The sequence below is a fragment of the Nilaparvata lugens genome, chromosome 3 (assembly GCF_014356525.2).
Source record: "Nilaparvata lugens isolate BPH chromosome 3, ASM1435652v1, whole genome shotgun sequence".
NCBI lineage: Eukaryota > Metazoa > Arthropoda > Insecta > Hemiptera > Delphacidae > Nilaparvata > Nilaparvata lugens.
The window spans coordinates 22,101,900-22,122,551 of NC_052506.1; the positions used below are offsets into that span (position 1 = coordinate 22,101,900).

At 36.0% G+C, this 20,652-nt stretch overlaps 1 protein-coding gene across 2 annotated transcripts in view; it reads left to right on the top strand.

The window, feature by feature from the left end:
• Positions 1-20,652, top strand: part of LOC111053021 (CREB-binding protein) — a 50,843-nt gene that overhangs the window by 2,859 nt on the left and 27,332 nt on the right. For both annotated transcript variants that reach the window (XM_039423299.1, XM_039423300.1), the window contains exons 2-12: positions 269-445; positions 4,580-4,827; positions 8,411-8,585; positions 10,107-10,280; positions 11,262-11,413; positions 11,821-12,001; positions 12,865-13,121; positions 14,551-14,746; positions 15,475-15,884; positions 17,567-17,712; positions 20,144-20,261. In XM_039423299.1, coding sequence (XP_039279233.1) covers positions 269-445; positions 4,580-4,827; positions 8,411-8,585; positions 10,107-10,280; positions 11,262-11,413; positions 11,821-12,001; positions 12,865-13,121; positions 14,551-14,746; positions 15,475-15,884; positions 17,567-17,712; positions 20,144-20,261 — 2,234 coding nt within the window. The remainder of the gene's footprint in view (positions 1-268; positions 446-4,579; positions 4,828-8,410; positions 8,586-10,106; positions 10,281-11,261; positions 11,414-11,820; positions 12,002-12,864; positions 13,122-14,550; positions 14,747-15,474; positions 15,885-17,566; positions 17,713-20,143; positions 20,262-20,652) is intronic.

Below are 20,652 nucleotides of genomic sequence, written 5' to 3' on the forward strand. Positions count from 1 at the left end.
CCTGATTATTCATTCTGCATTTTGTACCTGAAATAGGTCTCTGATGTTCTAAATGACTTCCGTGCAGTTGAGAGGTCACATCCGCTACTGATTCCAATTTTTCTTGTAGCTATCATCTTCTATAAATGTAATTTAGTAAGGCTACTACAAAACTGGTTGATCGGCTTCCTCTAATATCTGAGGTGATGGGTATTGTAAGTGCTTTTGGCGTGGGCAGTGGTGGGTTGAAATGGATTGGATTGATGTATGTGACGCGTGTGTTGTGTAGCGCTGCTCTCTCCCAACCTGATGCGCCATTCCTTCGACTACTCGTCCATCGCGGCGCAGGGCGGCGGCGGTGTTGGTGTGGACTCAGCCTCATTGCAGCAGCAGCTTCATCAACAACAGCAACACCAACATCAGCAGCAGCAGCAGCAGCAACAGCAATGGAACCAACAAAAGAGAAGTAAACACAAACCGCCTTTTGTTTTTTTTCTGTCTTATGCGTTGACTCCAAAGACCAAAGTCTGCATACAGTCTTCCTTGAATGTTCCTATCTAATGCAATCCTAAACAGTAACCAAGGGAAGGGAAAGTGTGATGATAAGTAACGTGCTATTGTTACTCTCGTTGGAAAGGTGGCCAGCTCCAATAACTTGGGGTTTCTTCACACATATCTACGTTACGGTTACCCTATCTTAGAATGTTAGATCCGAGCTACAATTGTGAACTGGACAAATTGGCAGCTTGAATTTAACATTGGGAGATAGGACGTATTTCTGTGTAGCTTAGCTAAGTGTGACGGTTATGACCGTCAAAATCACCTCTCAGTGGTTTAGAACCCACCTAAAACTAGTCATTCATCTATCATCCCTAATGTGACCCACGTATTCTAGGGCTCATCTGGCCATCATCCTCAGAATTTAGTGGTTCGGAACTTACCTTAAGCATGCGTCTCATTACCCACGCACAAGCCTAGAGCTCATGTGGACATCATCCTCAACAAGAAAAGCAAAGCAATTCAACACTCTTTCAACAGCATCTTATAGGTACTATGTGACCTATGTTGAATGACAATTTTAACAATTTTATTTTTGAATTTATTAATAATAGAATAATATATTCTCCCAACCATTTTGGCTTCACTTCTATTAGCCATTATAGAATTCTGCTCTAAACAATCAGTACTGTATTGTGTTGAATGAGGTTATTTTTGTTCTTTAGAATTTTTTCCATTAGAATTACTCCTGAATTTTCGCAAGTGATATTGTTGAAATGTATTTCAATGTAGACTGTATGCATATTTTGTGAACTTTCTGTAAATATGATATGAAGCTATGTACAGCTGTAAGTAACTTGACAATCTTTGATAAACAAAATCTAACTCAATAATTACTATTTTGTAGTTCTATGAAACTATTTAATCATTTTTTTTTCTTCCAAGGGGTCAGCGCATCAGACTTGATTATGTATTATAAGTATTTTTTATCCAACTTTAACCATTTAACAAGCTAATTTAATACTATAAAATTTCTCTACTTGCAAATTTTTATAGAATTTCTAATGAAGATGTTGATGATTTCGATCAATTATTGGCTAGTAATAATATGCTGCTATGAAACATAATAAATTTCCATTGATCGTGGCCTAATTCCCCAAATCATGATGGAATGGTACCATTGGTAGATGTGTATTTACTGATCTCTCGTCTATCGTGCTCATGACGCCACTACAAGTTGCTTAGGGTATCGGTTGTCATCAAATTTGTCCAATCAGTTTGAATTGTGTATCTTCTGTTATACAATCTGAGAAACGTTTTTTGTTATCGAGAATAACAAAATGAGTATGAAGAATCTCTTGGGTATCACTATATTATCTCAACTTTGTTCACTGAAGGTAAGCATAGAATGGTATAAGCAACATTTTTTACAAAATTTGGAGGATTTCAGATAGGTTCATCAAAACGTAGTATTATTCAAACGACTGAAAAAGAGAAAATATGGAGATGAGATTCTTCATCTATCGCTTTAAATTGGTTTTTATTACCGGGAATTTCTTATCACTTTTCAATTGAATTTGAAGAATCAAAATACCATTCTATACATATCATAATGCACTAATGTTACAAGAAATCATTTTTGTAATTCGCTATTCAAAACTGCCATAATTTTTTTCCAAAATCTCTCGATATACCTTTTCTTTCTGTTTTAGAAGATTCCCTTAGTTTGTGTGTGTGAATATGTCTGTAATTGATTATGATGTGTGATTGTAACTGATGAGCACAGCTCTATTATGTGTGATTTCAGCACATAAAGTTCTTGTTGAAGATCCTCAGTATGGTTGGTAACAGTTGAAGTTTTATCTATCATGGCTGTTCTTTCTGCTTGTATGTATTATATATACATTTGTATAGTTTTCTATCTCGGTGTTTTTTAATTTTTGTCAGCTATATTTTACTCGTTTCAATCTCGATGTTGTTTATCATATTTTAGGAGGTTATCTAAGTGTGTAGTTAGTTTTTTCTATTGCTTGTTGGAACTCATTTCTAGTTTCGTTCTAGTATTTTTGTTCACGGTAAATTGTTTTAATTTGGATTTTAAAAGATGTAGGATATGCTGAATAGTTCTAAACTTTCTTATTTCAACAGCAGATTCAAGAAATATATAAATTGATGTATGTTTCTCAATTTTTTGTATTTGAGTAGATTCAATCATAGAGAATAGATAACGTAAAATATATCCCATGGTAGCCTTTGGGGCGTTTATGTTTCAAATTTCACTGTTAACTCAAGCCGGTAGCCCTAGTAGGTAGCTGTTTTTCGTGAAGCTCTGTGATGCTGATAGTCTCATACTGTGCCGTTCTTACACTCTCACCTGGCCAAAACAGTAGACAGTAGTCGTCAGTAATCGGCTTGAGTTAACAAACATCCGATTGAAATTTGAAACATAATCGACATATACCATGGTATATCTTCTCATACTATCTTTCTATGATTCAATGTTGAATATTCAAAAATGAATTTGGAGCAAAAAGGAATCATGATTCAGAATCAGAAGCATAGAAATAAAATCTTTAAGTAAACTCAGGCATTCGTCGAGATTCATTGTGAGGAAATGATTGATTGAAATGAGTTGGTTAAATGTAAGTGTAAAATACTACTTCCGATTTGTCAAGTATTCCACTAGCCTATGTTGAGGTGCACGAATTATCAAGTTTTTTTGAGCTTTACTATCAAAATAGAAAGTTGATGTTAGAGAGTTGAACTGTATTCAAAACGGAAAAAACAGTTGTTTGATTTGAAAGCAATTAACCATCCACTCTGATCATTATAGGTATACTTATTTTCATCAAACTTGATAACCTTATCCTGATTCTAAAGTTATCTAAATTTTACTAAAGGTGGTTGTCATTAGATAATTTTCTGGTGGTGACAAATTTCGTTGTGATCCAATTATGTCAATTAGGGTTTTCAAATACGAAGATTGAAATCAATACATGAATTGTCATTATTTCTTAGCACTGTGAAATTGATTAAGACCAGTGGAAAGCTTGAGGGAGTCGCAGATTCCCAGCACATTTAAAAAGAGATACATCTCCCAAACTAGTAGGTAGTCCAGTGTGTTGAACACTGATTAACTTGTGAAAAATTTTACTTGAAGAGCAATCCAGAGCTATCTTCACCTCTAATAGGATGTCTCGGTCTAGGGAGAACGGCAACGATGTATGTATAGGCTTGGTCAACTTGTTAGTTGAAAACAGTGAAGAGCGAGTTCAAAGTTCAATATAAATTGAAATGCATTGCATGCTTCACAGCTAACAGCTGATATGTACCTATGCTTTAGCCAACTCGTTGGTCATGGCATTTATAATGCCTAGTCCACACTCTAGCCAAGTCACTGGCCAAGCTGGTAAGCTCGGCCACGTTGGTCTTACCGCCCACACTGCAATGTAACCATTTGTGTATGCTCGGCTGGCCATTTGCCTTCGCTTGGCTGGCCTTCGCTCGCCTCTTCTCGACAGAAATCTGAGCGAAGGCAAATGGAGGCGAGCGCTGGCAAAACAGCCATCCACACTCTTGCACTCGTTGTCATTTGTACGCACTTGGCGAGCTTATGGATGCGGCATTAGAGATGTACGTAGAGCTGATGCTTCTACATACCTTAACAATGTTGTCAACTCGTTGATCATGGTATATATTAGAGGTGGCTGTGGTTATTCACTCGACTATGACAAGAAACAACCTGTATTATTCCTGTCACTATAGTCTACCTCACGAATTGAAATTTGTATATAGTCCGATTGAAATTGGAACAGATAAGTCCTCCTTCACAACTCACCTCCCCCACACCCATAATAGACGTTGCCAATTCGTCAAGTGTATTATAACAAAATAATCTATTCTCATGTATAATAAGCTGTGGATAACGTTGATTAACTCTTATTTGGTAACTCTGCACTCTACCTACCTTATCTATATATCTACTTTGGTTGTACTAATCTGTTCCAATCTCTGTAGGACTACTTTCGTGCAAACGCACTTTAGTTAAGAAGTTAAGATTGAAAGAGATTTGAGTTGTTATGAGAATGTTTTGCGTTTGCAGATTTGTTCACGAATACAGATATGTTTGACTTGGAAAACGATCTTCCGGACGAGCTGATGACAAGCTGGGGCTCTTCGGCCGCCGACCAAGCGGCGCCGTCGTCGAAGCCCCCAGCCACCGGCCCCGGTCCTGGCCCCGGGCAGATGCAGAACGGCGCCCTCCCCCCCGACGCCCAGCAAGACGTCGTTCAGCAGGCGCAGCGCTCGCTTGTCACCCAACAACAGATTCAGCATCATCTTATGCAGCAGGTATGTTGATGGCCTTCATGCAAATTAGCTTATTGTTTGGTTTCTTCATAACCTATAGTGAGATTCATGTTTTCAAGTTAGTAGAAATTGTAGGACTATTATAGAGATTGTCGTATTTAAATACATACTTCATATAATACAATATAACAATATCATACTAAATGTAATAATTGAAATAGTAATGTAGGCCCTTCCAGAAAAGCAAGCTGCTAAGAGCTATCTGCTTTGTCTAATGACAGACAAGGATAGCATACCCTACCAATGTTAATCAGGTGCTGTCTTGATACCATGAACCTCTCTACAGGTTTATAATCTGTTCAGTTAAACTCAAAAGCCCATGTATTGCAAACATGATGCAGACGTGGATTGCAGACTAAAATGCAGACGTGAATTTTTAGTATGAAACAAATAGGTGATTTTCCACCTTCAATGATCTCTTTAACAATTCATTGACAGAAGTTCAGCCGCTGATCACCTCATGTTTTCACCAATATTTTCTCTTTTCATAGTCTATTTTTACATGAAAAGTGATTTTTAATGAAATGATTCATGAAACATCAGCACTATTTTACTTTCAGACAAATTATTTTGTGCATTTTAAATATAGATCAAATTTAAGAGGACATAAGCCTAAATAGTAAAATTCAATGTGAAAATGCACAATTCCCTTAATTACCCAAATTTAAGGTATAAAGTTCAAGGAACAATCTAGTATCTCATGGAAACATCAATACAAGCACTAAATTGGAATTAATTTTGCAAGATAACCGTAACAGGCCTAACAGCACACTGCTGTATCCTATTATATTAAGCGAGCAATTTCTGTTTAACTGTTTATATTTTTATATCTGGTTATTTATGTTCAACGGATCTCGAAAACTGCTCTACGATTTTCACGAAATTTGGAGCATAGTAGGTTTATGATATAAAAATTCGATTGCACTATGTCTCATCCTTGGGAAAATCGCTGAACGACATTAAAAGGATAATTCATCCTTGGCTGAAACAGCTGTGACTTTTGTCGTCTGTGGATAGTAAAAAGTGAGCGAGTGATTCTGTGGAAAATCAAAATATCGCATCCCCAAAATTCATAATCTGACGTATAGCCAGCTGTAAAATATAAACACGATAATTTTAGAGAATTGTGTTCTGTTTAATAAATGAAAATAACGAGCGAAGCTCGGTGCCTTGATATTTGTGTTTTATATGATGTCACTGACTGTTTTTGTGTGCTATATGATGTCACTTGCGCAACTAACTTTCTGGTAACTTGCTTCCCAGGATATACACACCCTAACTGACAGCTATATAATGTATTAGGGCAATAGTCCTTAGCTTTCACTAACTAGAACAAAAGAATGTTGCTCTCTAAAGTAGTATAGACACCAAACTCGGTAGCTCTGCAAAGTCTGTGGATGGATGGAAAAAGATCTGTCGCCGGCTTAAGCAATGCAGTTATACACACCGCACTCTGCGTATCAACCGATATCGGCCAGCCGACGTTTCCGAGAAAACTCTGCTGGCATGCACATGTTTTCGAATCGCTCTGGGAGCGATTTTCTCCAGGCATCCGAGCGGACGTTTTCGATAAAGTTCTCTCTAAATCGTGTAAAAATGGAGATAGAAAAATTCTAATTTCAGATTCGGATTCAGCGCCTTGAAATTAATAATTTGGCTCGTGTTTGCTTAAAAAAATGAAAAATGAGGAATCGGCAGAGATCTTGAAGAAACGCCTTCTAAACATTACCTAAAACAACTAACAGAGAAATTTGCTCAGAACAAAGGTATTTTTATTATTCTGGAGTTGGTAGGCATGCTATTGAAGTGGAAATGGTTTTCATTAATGAAATATGATCCTAGTATTGAATGATTTATTTTGACTGAATAGAATGATGAATGTACAGTAACTATTAAGTTGTATTATGCCAAATAACTCACCTTAAGCAGACAGCTATAGAGAGGTCCACGTTATAATGGCAGTGGATAAAGATAGAAGAATAGCGATGCCAATTCTCTGCATTAATTAATTATATTTCTACACTGTAAAAACATAATTGGTATCGTTTAGGATAGTAGCACCGGCTTTGTCGAATGATAGACAAGGATAGCAAAACCAAAGTTGATAAAATACTGTCATTATAACATGGACCTCACTATAGTCGTTCTCTGCTACTTATACATTCTCTGTAGTTGGTATCTTTTTTTTAATTTTATCATCAATAAATGATAAAACTTCACTAAATTGGTCCTTACTAAGTCTGAAGTACCTCCTAAATTTGTCTTCATCAACTTGTAGATCTCGCATCAAGTGATGAAACTCGCCATAAATTTTTCTTTTTTTATTTATTGGGTGCACCCAATGAGATCTACCACTACTACTCCACTACTACTAGAGTATAACAAAAGCAGATCATCGTCACTGCTATAATCGTTGTCCCTATTGATCCAAGGAACACTTTTATAAAATGAACTTGTTCACCACGGCACATACTGGTTTGACATCATCTTCCTTCGGCCAGAGTCAGAGCGCAACTGTGAACAGAGCAAAAAGCTCTGTCGGCCCACAGATGTTTTTTGGTGTGAATACAAACTCTGCGGACGCTCAGATATCTGTGCTCTGTTGCTCTGCCACTCTGCAGATCAAAATAGTTTGGTGTGTATAAAGCTTAAAAATGTTAGCCAGAACAAAAAGCGGCGATGCTCACCCAATGGGTCGTCCAACACCGGTTTATTTATGTTCAATTCAACACCTGAAGATCATCTAATTCAATTAAAAACCTATTTAGATATTGGGGAAATTTGTAGAAGTCATGTTGATGTTGTGTAACGTCAACATTATTGAGATAGAGAGATAGAGGGATTATTTTTGAAATTATAAAGTAATTTGGGTTGAGTTACAAGTTAATGGTCATATGTTGAATCTGAAACAGCTAAAGATTTGTTAGATTCAACAAAAAACCGTGGTCATGTACCTTGAATTGTGGAATTGACAATAATAATAAAATGGTTCATTCATCTCAATTATTGAGACTCCATGAGATGACGTTAAGGCCCTCAGTTATATGTTGAACTAAACTATTGTTCAACTAAATTATAGTTGAATTAATTATGGAGACTTTCCATGAGATGAGTTACCTGGCCCAGTTATATGTTGAATCTAACACAGCTGAAGCTGAAGATATGTTGGTTTTAACATGAATTGTTAGATGCTTATTAATTTTGTGAGGAAACTTGAAGAACAATAATGTTGCATAACTATAGGTTTCTTCTCTTTGTAACTTTGAGAAATTCCTTTTAACTTTCTATATATCGGTATCTAATGCTCTAATGAGGTTGGTAACGTGTCATATTAAGCTCGCTGTACAAACTTTGGTATAAATATAAATAGTTTATTTACGATAATGGGATTATATTGAAATGAGGTGAAATCGAAAGCATTGACAACAACCTGACGGGAATGCTCCACTAGGTAAGCTTTGCTGACTAATTTCGAAGCTCATTCTCATGACTGAACTATTTGCAACACCTGTGCGTGTCGGCTGATAGGTAGCGTTGTCGTTGATGTAATTTATTTGCATTTTAGACGGCGAAGAACCAGCTGATGAGCAACTCGCTGGGCCTCGGCAAGGGCACGATGCAGTCGCCACCAAACGTGTCAGTGAGCAAGCCGGGTGTCGACCCCATGGTGGTCAGCCTCGCGCCGCCCAACTCGCAGACGCTCGTCCCGTCCGTGCCCATCAACAACAATGCCGCTGGCGGTCAGTACACTATTATTACATAAAGCAAATCTCAAGTCACAGTTTTGTTTTTGAATCATAGAAAGGAAACAAATCCATTGGGTTATAATCGTTGTATAGCAGCTGTGAAGTACCTTCAACTGCAGAAAGGGATCTCATCCAGCAGTTTTCCTATGTGGGGTAAACAGTGGGTGCAAAAATTTGAATGTAAGTGGATGTGTGTTCCCTTTCTGCAGTAAGTGATTTATAGTCAATTTATTGTTAGTCAATTCACCGATCGGTAATTACAATTTATTGGTAACTAATTTTTCCTATGTTAGAATAGCAAAACTGGCTTCGACATTGTGTTGGAATAACTGATTTCTACGTTTTTTATTTTACATAGTCTATAGCAATGAACTCATCTCAAATAACTAATGCACTCATTACTCTGTAACTCATGATATAAATAATTTTAAAATGTAATAAATTTGAATTTATAATATTTATGAAATCTACTAAACTATACAGTACTAATAAACAAAATTGTAATCTCTGATCAAAATCACCTACAACTCCCCTTATCAACCTGTTTGACCAGTTCTCCCCTTTCTGAGACGGGGTGTTTTTCGACCATCCATTATAATCTGAAGCATCTATGTTTAATACATGCCGGATTATTTTTTTTTTATTTAAAAAAATACTTGTGAACTATTAAACCAACTTTCATATTCAGGAACTTTTAAATATCTAATAATGATAACTAACATAATCATAGAATGATTGGAAATGAAAAGACATGTTAGAAAAGACAATTTTTATCAAAAATGAATCCAAGTAAGGTTATGTTTCTTCAGTACTTTGAAACACAGATATTTTTGGTCCCAAAATAATTACATGTGTGACACAATAATTATTATAGTGCATGTGCTATTCAGTTCATAAAAATATGTTTGTAATTATTCTTGGAAACTATTCAAAGAGATTGTTGTCTTGACATCTACTTTTGAAGAGCAGAACAGTATTATCAAGTAGTTAGTAACGTTCACAAAATTCAGTCCATATATAAATGTACTATGGTATTTATTCTTGGCAATTATTCACAGTAATTCTTATCTTGACATCTACATTTTTGGTACTTTCAAATATTCAGTAGGCTAACGTTCACTTATTTCATGGATTTGTTTATTGTAAACGTACTTACAATATGAGGGTTGAGTATAAGAGAGGGCCGGCTGCGTCCCAACTACACCCTCCTAGGTCAAAATAAATGCAACGATTAATAATAACATATTAATTTCCACAAAAATAACAATACAGACAACTTGTGCAAGTAAAATAAATAATAGAATAGTAATCATACGATTTTTTATTTTATTCTATTGTGTTCTATTCAATCCTATTCTAATCAATTCTATTATCTTTTACTCTATATTTGAAGAATGGTGATTGGAATGTGTGTGTTGCACCCTCCTAGGTCAAAATAGAGGTAGCCATTCTATTCTATTCTGTTGCATTCTATATTTGAGGAATGGTGTTGAGTGATGTGTGTTTGCGTTGCAGGCATGATAATGACGAGTAGCAGTGGCGTGAACTCGCTGGGAGGCGGTGGCATGGGAGGGGGTGCCCTGGTGGTGACGAGTGTGAACAGCATGAACAAGCAGCCGTTGACAGCAGCCGCCGTCAGCGCCATGATGGCCAGTGGACCCCCCAACGCCACGCCTGGGCCCCAAGGCAGTGAGTTCTCTTTGAGCATATATGAATCGCACCTAAGAGAAACTTGAAACTTACATCTGAATCGTATCCTAAAAAACTATCCGTTTACGAGAATCAGGCATCATGTGCATGATCGATCTGTACATGAAATATTGTTCTTCATTCTCAAGTTGACAACCATATTAACTAATATTTACAAGCATTGGGCTCAATTTTAAATTTTGTAATGGTCATGCTCAACGCCTGCGGCTCTTTTATTCTAGAGTATTCATCTTGAATGAATTCGATGAAACAATTATATTTTCGGGCTGTAAAATTGACATCATGTCTAATCAAAAGTATTTGAAGAAATAGTTCACTTGAATTACTGTATAAATTTTAATGCCAATTTGATACATAGATATTGCAATAAAAATAGTATCACAGATACGAGCAATCTCACATAAGTAAATTTTATCCTAATTGTTGTAACCCTTGAGAAACTGTAGATTCTGTAGATTCAATGTAGATCCTGTACTATACCTTCATGCCTCGTAAGCTGTCTTGAATAAGGAGAAATTCACTCCTTGTTGATGAGGGTGACATTCATTTTGTCTGATATTTCAAATTGTCCAGTATTTCAACTTTTCCTTATATGTATTTATTATCTGAAATTGAAAAAAAATCTAATAATATCAACATATTGCAATTTAAAAACAAACCCTAACCTCCCTAACCTTTCCTTCTACTGTACCTTTAAAAACATAATTAAACATGACTTTTTAGGTTATGTTCATCTAATTTTATACACAAGTAAATTTGAAATCTGGCCGATCTGAGGAACTCCCGTTGATACTGTACTAGAAACACACTTATTACTATTACTTGGATTACTGTATCGTGAAAAATAATTCACATCATAAATTACTATGCCTTGAAAATGTTGATGCTATTATGAACTTGGGTTTCAACTTATTTCTCGAAGCATTTGACTTTGTCTAAATTGAGTGTTTGCGTGTGCAGGACTGATGCATCATGCGCAGAGCATGCAGAATGGGCCTTCGCTGATGACAGCCAGGGCGGCCATAGCAATGCAGCAGCAGCAGCAGGGTCACATGGTCAGGGGCAATCAGTCTCCGCACCAGGTGCATGCTATTCCCGGACCTAGAATTCAGGTAAATATTCGTCAATTAGTCAATAAAAATAGGAAATACCAGTTTCGGTGCCTCGTTATTTTAACAATTTTTTTGACAATGTCAAGTCTTTTTTTTCAATTTGAATCATTACCTCAATATCACATTTACCACTAAACAAAAAAGGTGAAAAACACAACCCCAAGTATTCAAACTATACAATCCCTTCAATTGGATGTTAAATCTGTTGGGCTTGTAGTTGCGGTGACATCTTATTTTTTTTTTTTTTTTTAGTATTCTCTGTATTTTGTATTTTTCCCTGTAATTAACTTCTATTCTATCCGTTGGAATGCAAATACTGTCAACCTGATTATTATTTGTTTGTGTAGAAATATTTCGACCAATCATTATATAATGCAATTCCTAATGGTTTGTGATTTGTGCGTTAGGGACCGAACATGAGCGGGATACAGCAGATCGGCGGCGGGCTGGGCGCAGCGAACGCGTATCCGTTCAACACGGCGGGCGCAGGCGGCCAGTGCGCCGTGGTGGCGCCGCAGCAGAGGGCCACCATGCCAGGCGCCGCCACCATGCAGGCCAGGTTCGGCGGTGCTACCGGCGGGGCTATTGGTAAGCACAACCACAAAACTCTTCCAAATTGGAGGATTAACATTAGGGGAAACAGTTTTGGAACAGAATTTCAATTTTAATTTGCACAATGTTGAATCAAACAATTGCTCTTATCAAATACATTATAATTCATTATTTGTTATAGTACCAAACAAATTTTTCAAAACAAAATATATACAGCAATCAAAACATACCAATATATAATAAATCAATGTTGCTATTGGGTATACTCGACTTAAAACATCTTATATTCTCACTAAACATATACTTTTACTTGAAACATCATTTCATTTATATTTCAACTTGAAATATCTGTTGACAAGATTTGCTTTTGACAGTAGCTTCTAGATTGAATTTCTTTATGACCATATCAACATTCATTAGCCTTGTAAAGCCTTGATAACTCAATCAACCTTATACTTACTCCAAATTTTGATTTTTCGTATATGAATAATCAATGGCGTTGCTAGCAAAATGATTTTTTGCGTGCTAGTAACGATTTACAAATTACAAAAAGTTTTAATTCATCAATAATGCCAATTCTGGGCAGTACAATACATTTTAAATTCAATACATTGAAAACACTTGAGTTGATCCAAATAAATAGGATGATATCCTTGTTAATGATAAAGATGTTGTAGTACCCCCAGGTCCAGTGGAGAAAGCCATCCTCAATTCAAGTACCGCTAGCACTTGCTATTTCCTTCTACAATTTCGTACTATCAAAATATTCTAATGAAAACTGGGAGAGCTGTTCTTCAGCTCAGTACCTTGTTTCATTAAATTTATATGAAATGTCGAAGTTGTGAAGTAACTTTAGAAAGTGTCTGTATTGGTGATTGGTGTTAACTGTGTGTTAATAGGTGCGGCAGCTGGAACCGAGGGTGGCATAGCCCCGCAGGCGCAGCCACCGGCCGCGTCACCCGCCCAGCCGCTGTCGGGCGCACCGTCAGGCGCACAGCCGGGGCCCACACAGGCGGCCACCTCGCAGCAGGCGCAACAGGGCGCCACCTCCAGTGCCGACCCGGAGAAGCGCAAACTCATCCAACAGCAGCTGGTACTGCTGCTGCATGCGCACAAGTGTCAGCGCAGGGAGAGCGCTGCCAACGGAGAGTCACAGGTTAGTTAGACAAAACACACAAGCTATGATTCAACATTAACATATCATAATGTACATTCAATTCAAATTTATTTTTGCTCACATTCTGACATCTTGATCCAGAGTGATAATCGTAGGCCATGTTCTGGTTTTATAAATTATCTGTTTAGGGAGTCCAGTCTCACAATACATTGCATCTCACAATTTTGTATTTCAAACTAATAATTACTAACTACTATTAACATGAAAAAACTTGATTTAATTTAACAACAACAATCAAACTTTGTTTCATTTATGAAACTTCATAAACCTCGTTTCGGCTCATTGATAGGTAAATTAGTATTTGACAATCTAGAACAAGGTATACGTAAATAGTAGGTATACTACACACACAATTCATTTGTATAGTTTATAGTATATAATATGTATAGTTATAATAGTATTTTTTATCCAATTTTTATTCTAAAGACTAGTAACATTCTTTCAATACCCGACTAGTTTCGACTAATTAAGCTATTTTCAAGTGTCAACTTGCCTAGAATTTTGTACTTTAAAATTATACATAATTGGCAGAAAGTAGCTGTGTTTTTGAAAAAAGAAAAAGTACAAGTCCACCTTTCCATCAAATTGGACATTTATCAAGTATCCCTATAAAAGTACTTCAAAAGTAATATAGTTGTACATTATTATATAAATTGAACTTGATGAATATTGAGGTTGGGCGAAGACATAATTATTTTGAATCGTTGCTGCAGTGAACAGGAGTAGCGGTGGTTATTAGAATCAGTCACTGCACTTGTGCAGAAGTTTTAATTTTTATTGCAGTTTCACCTTTCCTGTCAGCTAGTAACTTTGATAGAGCCGGACTGAGTGGTAGTTGAGCTTAATGAAGAGGGTTAGAAAGTTGGAACGCAGTATTGAAGTTACTAGAGTGTTTGGAAAAGTTTCACGTTTTTATTTCCTATATTCAATCCCAATAATTACATTTCTATCTACATTAACCTTCCAGCTAGGGTTATTCGTAAAGTACTTTGACACAACACTTTATATTTTCTCTGGCATTAGTCAAGTTTGAACCTCTCGTAAAAACGTTTTTAATGTTTGTAAAAATATAGTATAAAATTTGTAATATAATTTTATAGTAGAATTGCCAAAATTATAGTCAATTTCAAATAGTATTAAACAGAGATGTTCTATTGTTCTTCTTTTTTTTTTGGTTCAATACTACAGCTATATAATTATAGTCTGAAGACTAATGAACTAATATTTCTATCCTAACAAACTACTTGAAAAATGAAACAGCGAAACTGTCATTAATTTTTTTTCTTGACAATAAAATTTGATAAGGTATAAACATTTTAAACCTTATCAAATTTAATGATGTTTTTTGTTTTGTCAATAAAAGTTTTTGTGTATGAAATGGAATGACGGTGGTTTGTTATTGTTGCAGTGCACATTGCCCCATTGCATGACTATGAAGAACGTGCTGAACCACATGACCACCTGCCAAGCGGGCAAGTCATGCTCTGTGCCGCACTGCTCCTCATCCAGACAGATCATCTCTCACTGGAAACACTGTACACGCTCCGACTGTCCTGTCTGCTTACCACTCAAGCAAGCTGACAAAAATCGCAACAATCCCAATGGTAAGCGGTTTATTCGGTTTTTTTACCTTCCTCAAAAAAAGCATCAATACCTTACTCCATCAGTTATTGAGATAGTTGAATATGATCAAAAACGAAGAAAATAACGTAGCTTATGAACTCTGATAGATCGTATTTTTACAAAGTAAACATTACAGTGTAAATTCATAGAAATTCAACGATGAATCATCTTGCACAGTCATTCTTTCTCATTAAATTCGGTCAGAACTCTAACCAGTGGTGTAAAAAAGATTTAAATAAGTTTCATTGCTGTAGAAAACAAAGGAGACAAATCTACATTTGAGTGATTAGAAAGACGAGTTTCTTACAATTGTATTATATACTTGAGTTACTTCTGACCTTGCTAGTAACCTAGGTCCTTGTAATCAATATTGTGTTGGATTCAATGATAATATTTATTCTAGCATGTTCATTAAATTGAATGTTTTGAATTTGTAAATTACAATTCAAAGATTTTAAAATATATAATTTTATTCCATCAAATGTATTTGAATACTGAAAGCAAAAATAAAGATATCTCAATTCAAATTTTCAATTGAATCACCTCGAAGTTCTCTCACTCTGTATATGAAAAAACACCATCAATCACCGTTATCTCTTGAATGTTTTGTTTTTTGAGTGGTTGATAATGTCCACTGGTAGTGCATTCAAGATGTTCGATGAGGTTGGACAACTTGAAGTGACTCGTTGCATGTGTCGGTGTGTTGCAGTTGTGACGCATCAAGCACCGAACAGCACGCTGAACCCGTCTCCGTCGGATATGCGACGCGCGTACGACGCACTGGGCATCCAGTGTCCGACAGGCACCGGCCAACTGCTGGGTCCGACGGCGGGCATCAGGCCACCGCCCCCGCCGCCCCCGCAGCAACGTCCCACCCACCCCCAGCAGCCGCCCAACGTGCGCGTGCTTGCTCCCAACCAGTCACCGGGGGCGGCAGGCCAGCCGGGAGTGGCACCTAACGTCAGCCTGCCATTGGTGGATGGCGTGGGGGTGGGAGTGGGAGGCGGTGGAGGGGCTGCGACGGCGGCACAGACGGCCGCCTCCATACAGCAGACGGTCGCCAACATGCAGAACACACTGTTTGGCCTCTCACCCAGCTCAGATTCGCCTAACACCAGTGTAAGTGCATAACAAATGCAGTATTTTTTAGAATAATTATTACGTCTTGGAGATTTATGGAATATAAGACAAGTCAGATTGAAAGGTAAAAACTCTATACAATAGATAGATTGTACAATAAATTCTATACTAAGGCAACACTAAGACAATACTAAGGCAACACTAATTCGAGTCTGACAGGAACTCTTGTACACTATACAGGGCTTTATCAACTAAATTATTTTTCAAATAGTTTTTGAAATATGTCATATCGTCAATACTTGTTAAAGAACCAGGTAGATTTTTATAAAATTTCCTTCCAATGTAATCAGGTTTTTTTTAAATAGCCAACTATATGACTTATTATGTGATAATCTGCTCGGTTACGGGTATTATACCCATGTACATCGGAATTTTGGTTCACACCACTCGCTTTCACAAATATTACAGCCTCTTAGATATAATGACGGTACAGTCAAAGGACTAAGAACCCAACCTATTTGCCTTTTCAATACGTCTGAGTGCCCGCTTTTAATTTTTTAAGACTATCAAAATTTTGTTTGAATGAATTGCCCCACACTACAATTGCATACCTTATATGGGATAGTATGAGGCCATGGTAAGGCAGTTCATGATTTTTTTTATCATTTAACCTCGCAAGCTGCCCTAGTACAAATACCCCTGATGAGATTTTATTACATATCCTATCAACAGAAACGTGCCATTTTCATTTTCTACCCAGTAAAACTCCCAAGAATGTCTCTGTATCCTTCTGATCAAGTTGATTTTCTCCTATATAAACCTTAATAGCTCTATCCTCAAATGAATTATATTTTTTACTTTTGTACTGTACCTATTTGCATTTCTTACTATTTATTGTTAACTGCTTCTGGTTTAGGAATCGGACTACCAACTGAACTCCAATAAAAGTGTTTATTTCTAAACTATTCAAAGAGCAATTGCTAGTAATTCAAATGAATGGTTTTCCTATGTTTTGAAGGTGATGTAGTGGAATATGGAAACTAGTTCAATCAATCAGTGTTCATGTTCAAAATCAATAAAGTTATTTTTTGCTTTGTTGCGAATGTGATGTTGTGGTAGATATTTTTTTCCACAAATCCACAATGAATGAAAACGTCTTGATATTGATATTGTCACAACCACTCATTTATTTAAACTGAAGTTTAGAGTGCATGAAAACATTTAAAACAGAGTTCGCATCAAATCAATCTCAATATTTATGTCCAAAATCAATAAATTGATTTTGTATTTTATTGTTACTATGATGTTGTGGTAGATATCCTTTCCACAAATCCATAATGAATGAAAACGACTTGATATTGTAAAAATCTGGTCGTTTTCATTTAACTCAAAATAAATTGATGGTTGAACATTGTTTCAAATCAAATTCTGTCAATAATACTTTCACAAAAATACAGTGCACAGTCAAATTCTTCATTTTTATTTCTCCAGTTGATACTATCAGAAAACACATTAATACGTTACACATTGTTGGCTGTAGTCCAACAAACAAATGAAAAAATATGTACAATTTGTATTTTAATGAAATTGTAGTTCAGAAATTTAAGTAATATTTATTGTCAGATTCTTGAGAGAAGTTTCTTAATTGAACTGAAAATATGCAATCTTAATTGAATTGAAAATATGCAATCGATACAATAATTTGTTTTGCAATATTGTAGATTGGTGGTGGAGATAATAGGTTGGCAGCCCTGACGTTGCCCGCTGGCTTACAGCCGAACCAAGTGACAGCGACGCCGGTCCAAGGCACTAAAGAGTGGCATCAGTCAGTCACACCTGATCTCAGAAGCTACCTCGTCCAGAAATTGTACGTATCTCTTTTTTTAATAATTATTTATCTAACATCTTTACTGTCTCTAATTTTTGAACAGCTCAATCCATTTTTAATATCTAACAATCAATAAAAATAGTCTTGTCTAATTTTCACCGTAATTAGTATGAGGGAGGTCTTTTAATTCAGTAGACTATAGTATGTACGAGGTGTGACTATTAAATAACGGGACTGACGCTGCAGTGAAACGAGTGCGCATTCGCCAACCAACATAGACCAACAATATTGTTTAGTTTGAGACTTCCTCTTCAGAATGCAATTAGTCTCGTTTCTGTAAACAACATCGTTGAGTCATAACCTTCATTTACGTTAGTGTTGTTTTGCTGGAAAAATGATTAATGTAAAAATAGAGCAAGGAATTGTTATTAAATTTCACTTTAAACTTTGAAACCCCGCTACCAAAACCTATAATTTACTAAAATAAGCGTATGGCAGTGAATGTTTATCGCGGACTCGTGTTTTTGAATGTTTTAAGCGTTTCCAAGATGGTCGAAAAGACTTAGAAGATGATTCGCGCCCAAGTCGTCCTTCAACATCAAAAACGGATGACAATGTCGAGAAAGTTGCTAATTTGATTCGATCTGACCGTTGATTAAGTTACCGTGCAGTTGCTGAATCTGTAGGCGAACTCTACTTGAAAGAGTAAGAAAAAAACCGACCAGAAATGTGAAAGGACAAATCATGGATTTTGTACAAAGACAATGCGCCAGCTCATTCCGCGTTATCTGTTTTTAAGCGATTCCTGACCAAGTACAGCATCCCAGTGAAGGAACATCCATAGACCATAGACCATAGCATCATGTGACTTTTATCTTTCCCCTAAGGTAAAAACTGGCATTGAAAGGTACGAGATTTGAATCTGTAGAAGCTGTTCAAGAGAAAGCGGCAAGAGTCCTGAAAGAGTTCACAGAAGATGACTTCCTGCACTGTTTCCAATAAAGGAAAATTCGCATAGAGCGTTGTAGGGATTTAGAAGGGGGGATGTATTTTGAAGGTGATCATAAGTAATTATGTATAAAATAAAATGTTTTAAATTATCAGTCCCGTTATTTTATAGCCACACCTCGTATATTTTTAGAATAAATATTATATAATCTTTTTCTTGCCTTAAAAGAGTTGTATGTTAACGTTGTAGGCATGTAGAATAACTGGTTGCACTTCAATATATTTTTCTTGAAATGGAATTTCTAGCAATCATTTCCAATTTTTGGAAGTAAAGACTGATGAAGAATCGTTTAATTGGAATTTCATGTTGTAATAATGATCTCTAGGATTTTTCAGTATTTCGATTGTTGACCGAAGCGAAGCTGAGGTCTTAGTTTCGACTCGATCGGCTTTTGTCTGTTTGTTTGTTTGTACCGCAGTTATTGTCCGATTTGGATGAAATTCGGTATGCAAGTTCTTTGAAACAGGCGCAGAAACTTATGTGTAACGATTTTTGATAAGACCTCTGTTTTTTTTGTAATTTAAAAAAACCCGTAAATCAACCTCTATCCAGAAAAGATGTGTCTTTGAAGATACAGCAATTCATGTTCATACTTTTTCGCATCTATGGTGACCACGTTGGGCACATCTATGATGACCACGTTACGAGCACATGGTGACCAAGTTGGTTAGACCGTGGCTTCTCACACTGTGGGACCCAGGTTCAAATCTCGTTCCTACCAATTTTTTTTTTGTAGATACTAATTGTTTTATCTTATAATAATATATCATTATAAAATAAATTATTATGATTAGATAGAATAAATAATTAAATTGAATCATCTTATTAAATTGATTTGTCAAATTAATTGGATGAATTATTTAAAAAAAATCTTTATTGTATTGGAGTCCAATACTGCAGTCGTAGAAAAAAATGTGTATGTAAAGGTTAATTTTGTTTTTCTTTTTGTGTAGTTGAGAAGTTGATATTGTGGTAATTATTCATATTGAATTAAAAAGACTAAAAAATTGTCAAAAAACCACATATTTATTGATACTTAGAAAAACCGGTTTCGGTGATTACACCATTGTCAATCTCTGATTATCTTTGATAAAGACCGAAACCGGTCTTTCTAAGTATCAATGAATCTGTGGTTTTTTGAAAATTTCTTAGTCTTTTTCATTTAAAAGGTAAAATTAGTATGTATTTGATATAAAGGTACCTCCTTGATAAGTCCAGTGTCCCTTCAAACAGTGTCTCTAGCACTTTCAATGGAGAAAATAATAGATGACATGGCTAAATCTTCACAATATTCTGTACTTATTGTACTGGCCCTTCTCATTAGATTGAAAGTTGTATTCATGAGCGAGGTCTACTGTTCGCAGAACTACTAGTATTATACTGTAAATTGATTGTGTTTGAATTCAACAAGTTGTAATGTGAGAGTGTGTTTTGCTTAAGTCACTGTTATTTGTTTTTCAGGGTGCAAGCAATATTTCCTACCCCAGATCCTCAAGCGATGTTGGATAAACGAATGCACAATCTTGTAGCTTATGCGCGAAAAGTTGAAGGAGACATGTACGAAATGGCTAACTCAAGGGTAACTATCTTCAAGTTTGAGTTATTGTAGTTTATCGATATAGTCTTGAAAGGAATTGATTTGTATTATGCATTAAGTAGAGGATTTAACTTGATAATAATTGTACATTATTAATACAATTATGTGATTGTAGTTGCGATTTGACATAGAATCTGTAAATCAATAAGCAAGAAACTTGTATCATATTACTCTTGAATAGTCTCTTCTTATGGGATGTAAAGGAGTGCTATAATATTTAATAAATCAATTGTAAATCTTAATTGTAAACACTCGATTGACGTAATTTCGGCAATTGAAAAGATTAGAGTGGACTTAGATACGTTGTCGAATTAATTTGACGTACAATATTTCATCTTTAGAACTTGTATAGAATTTCATAGATTCAAGCATT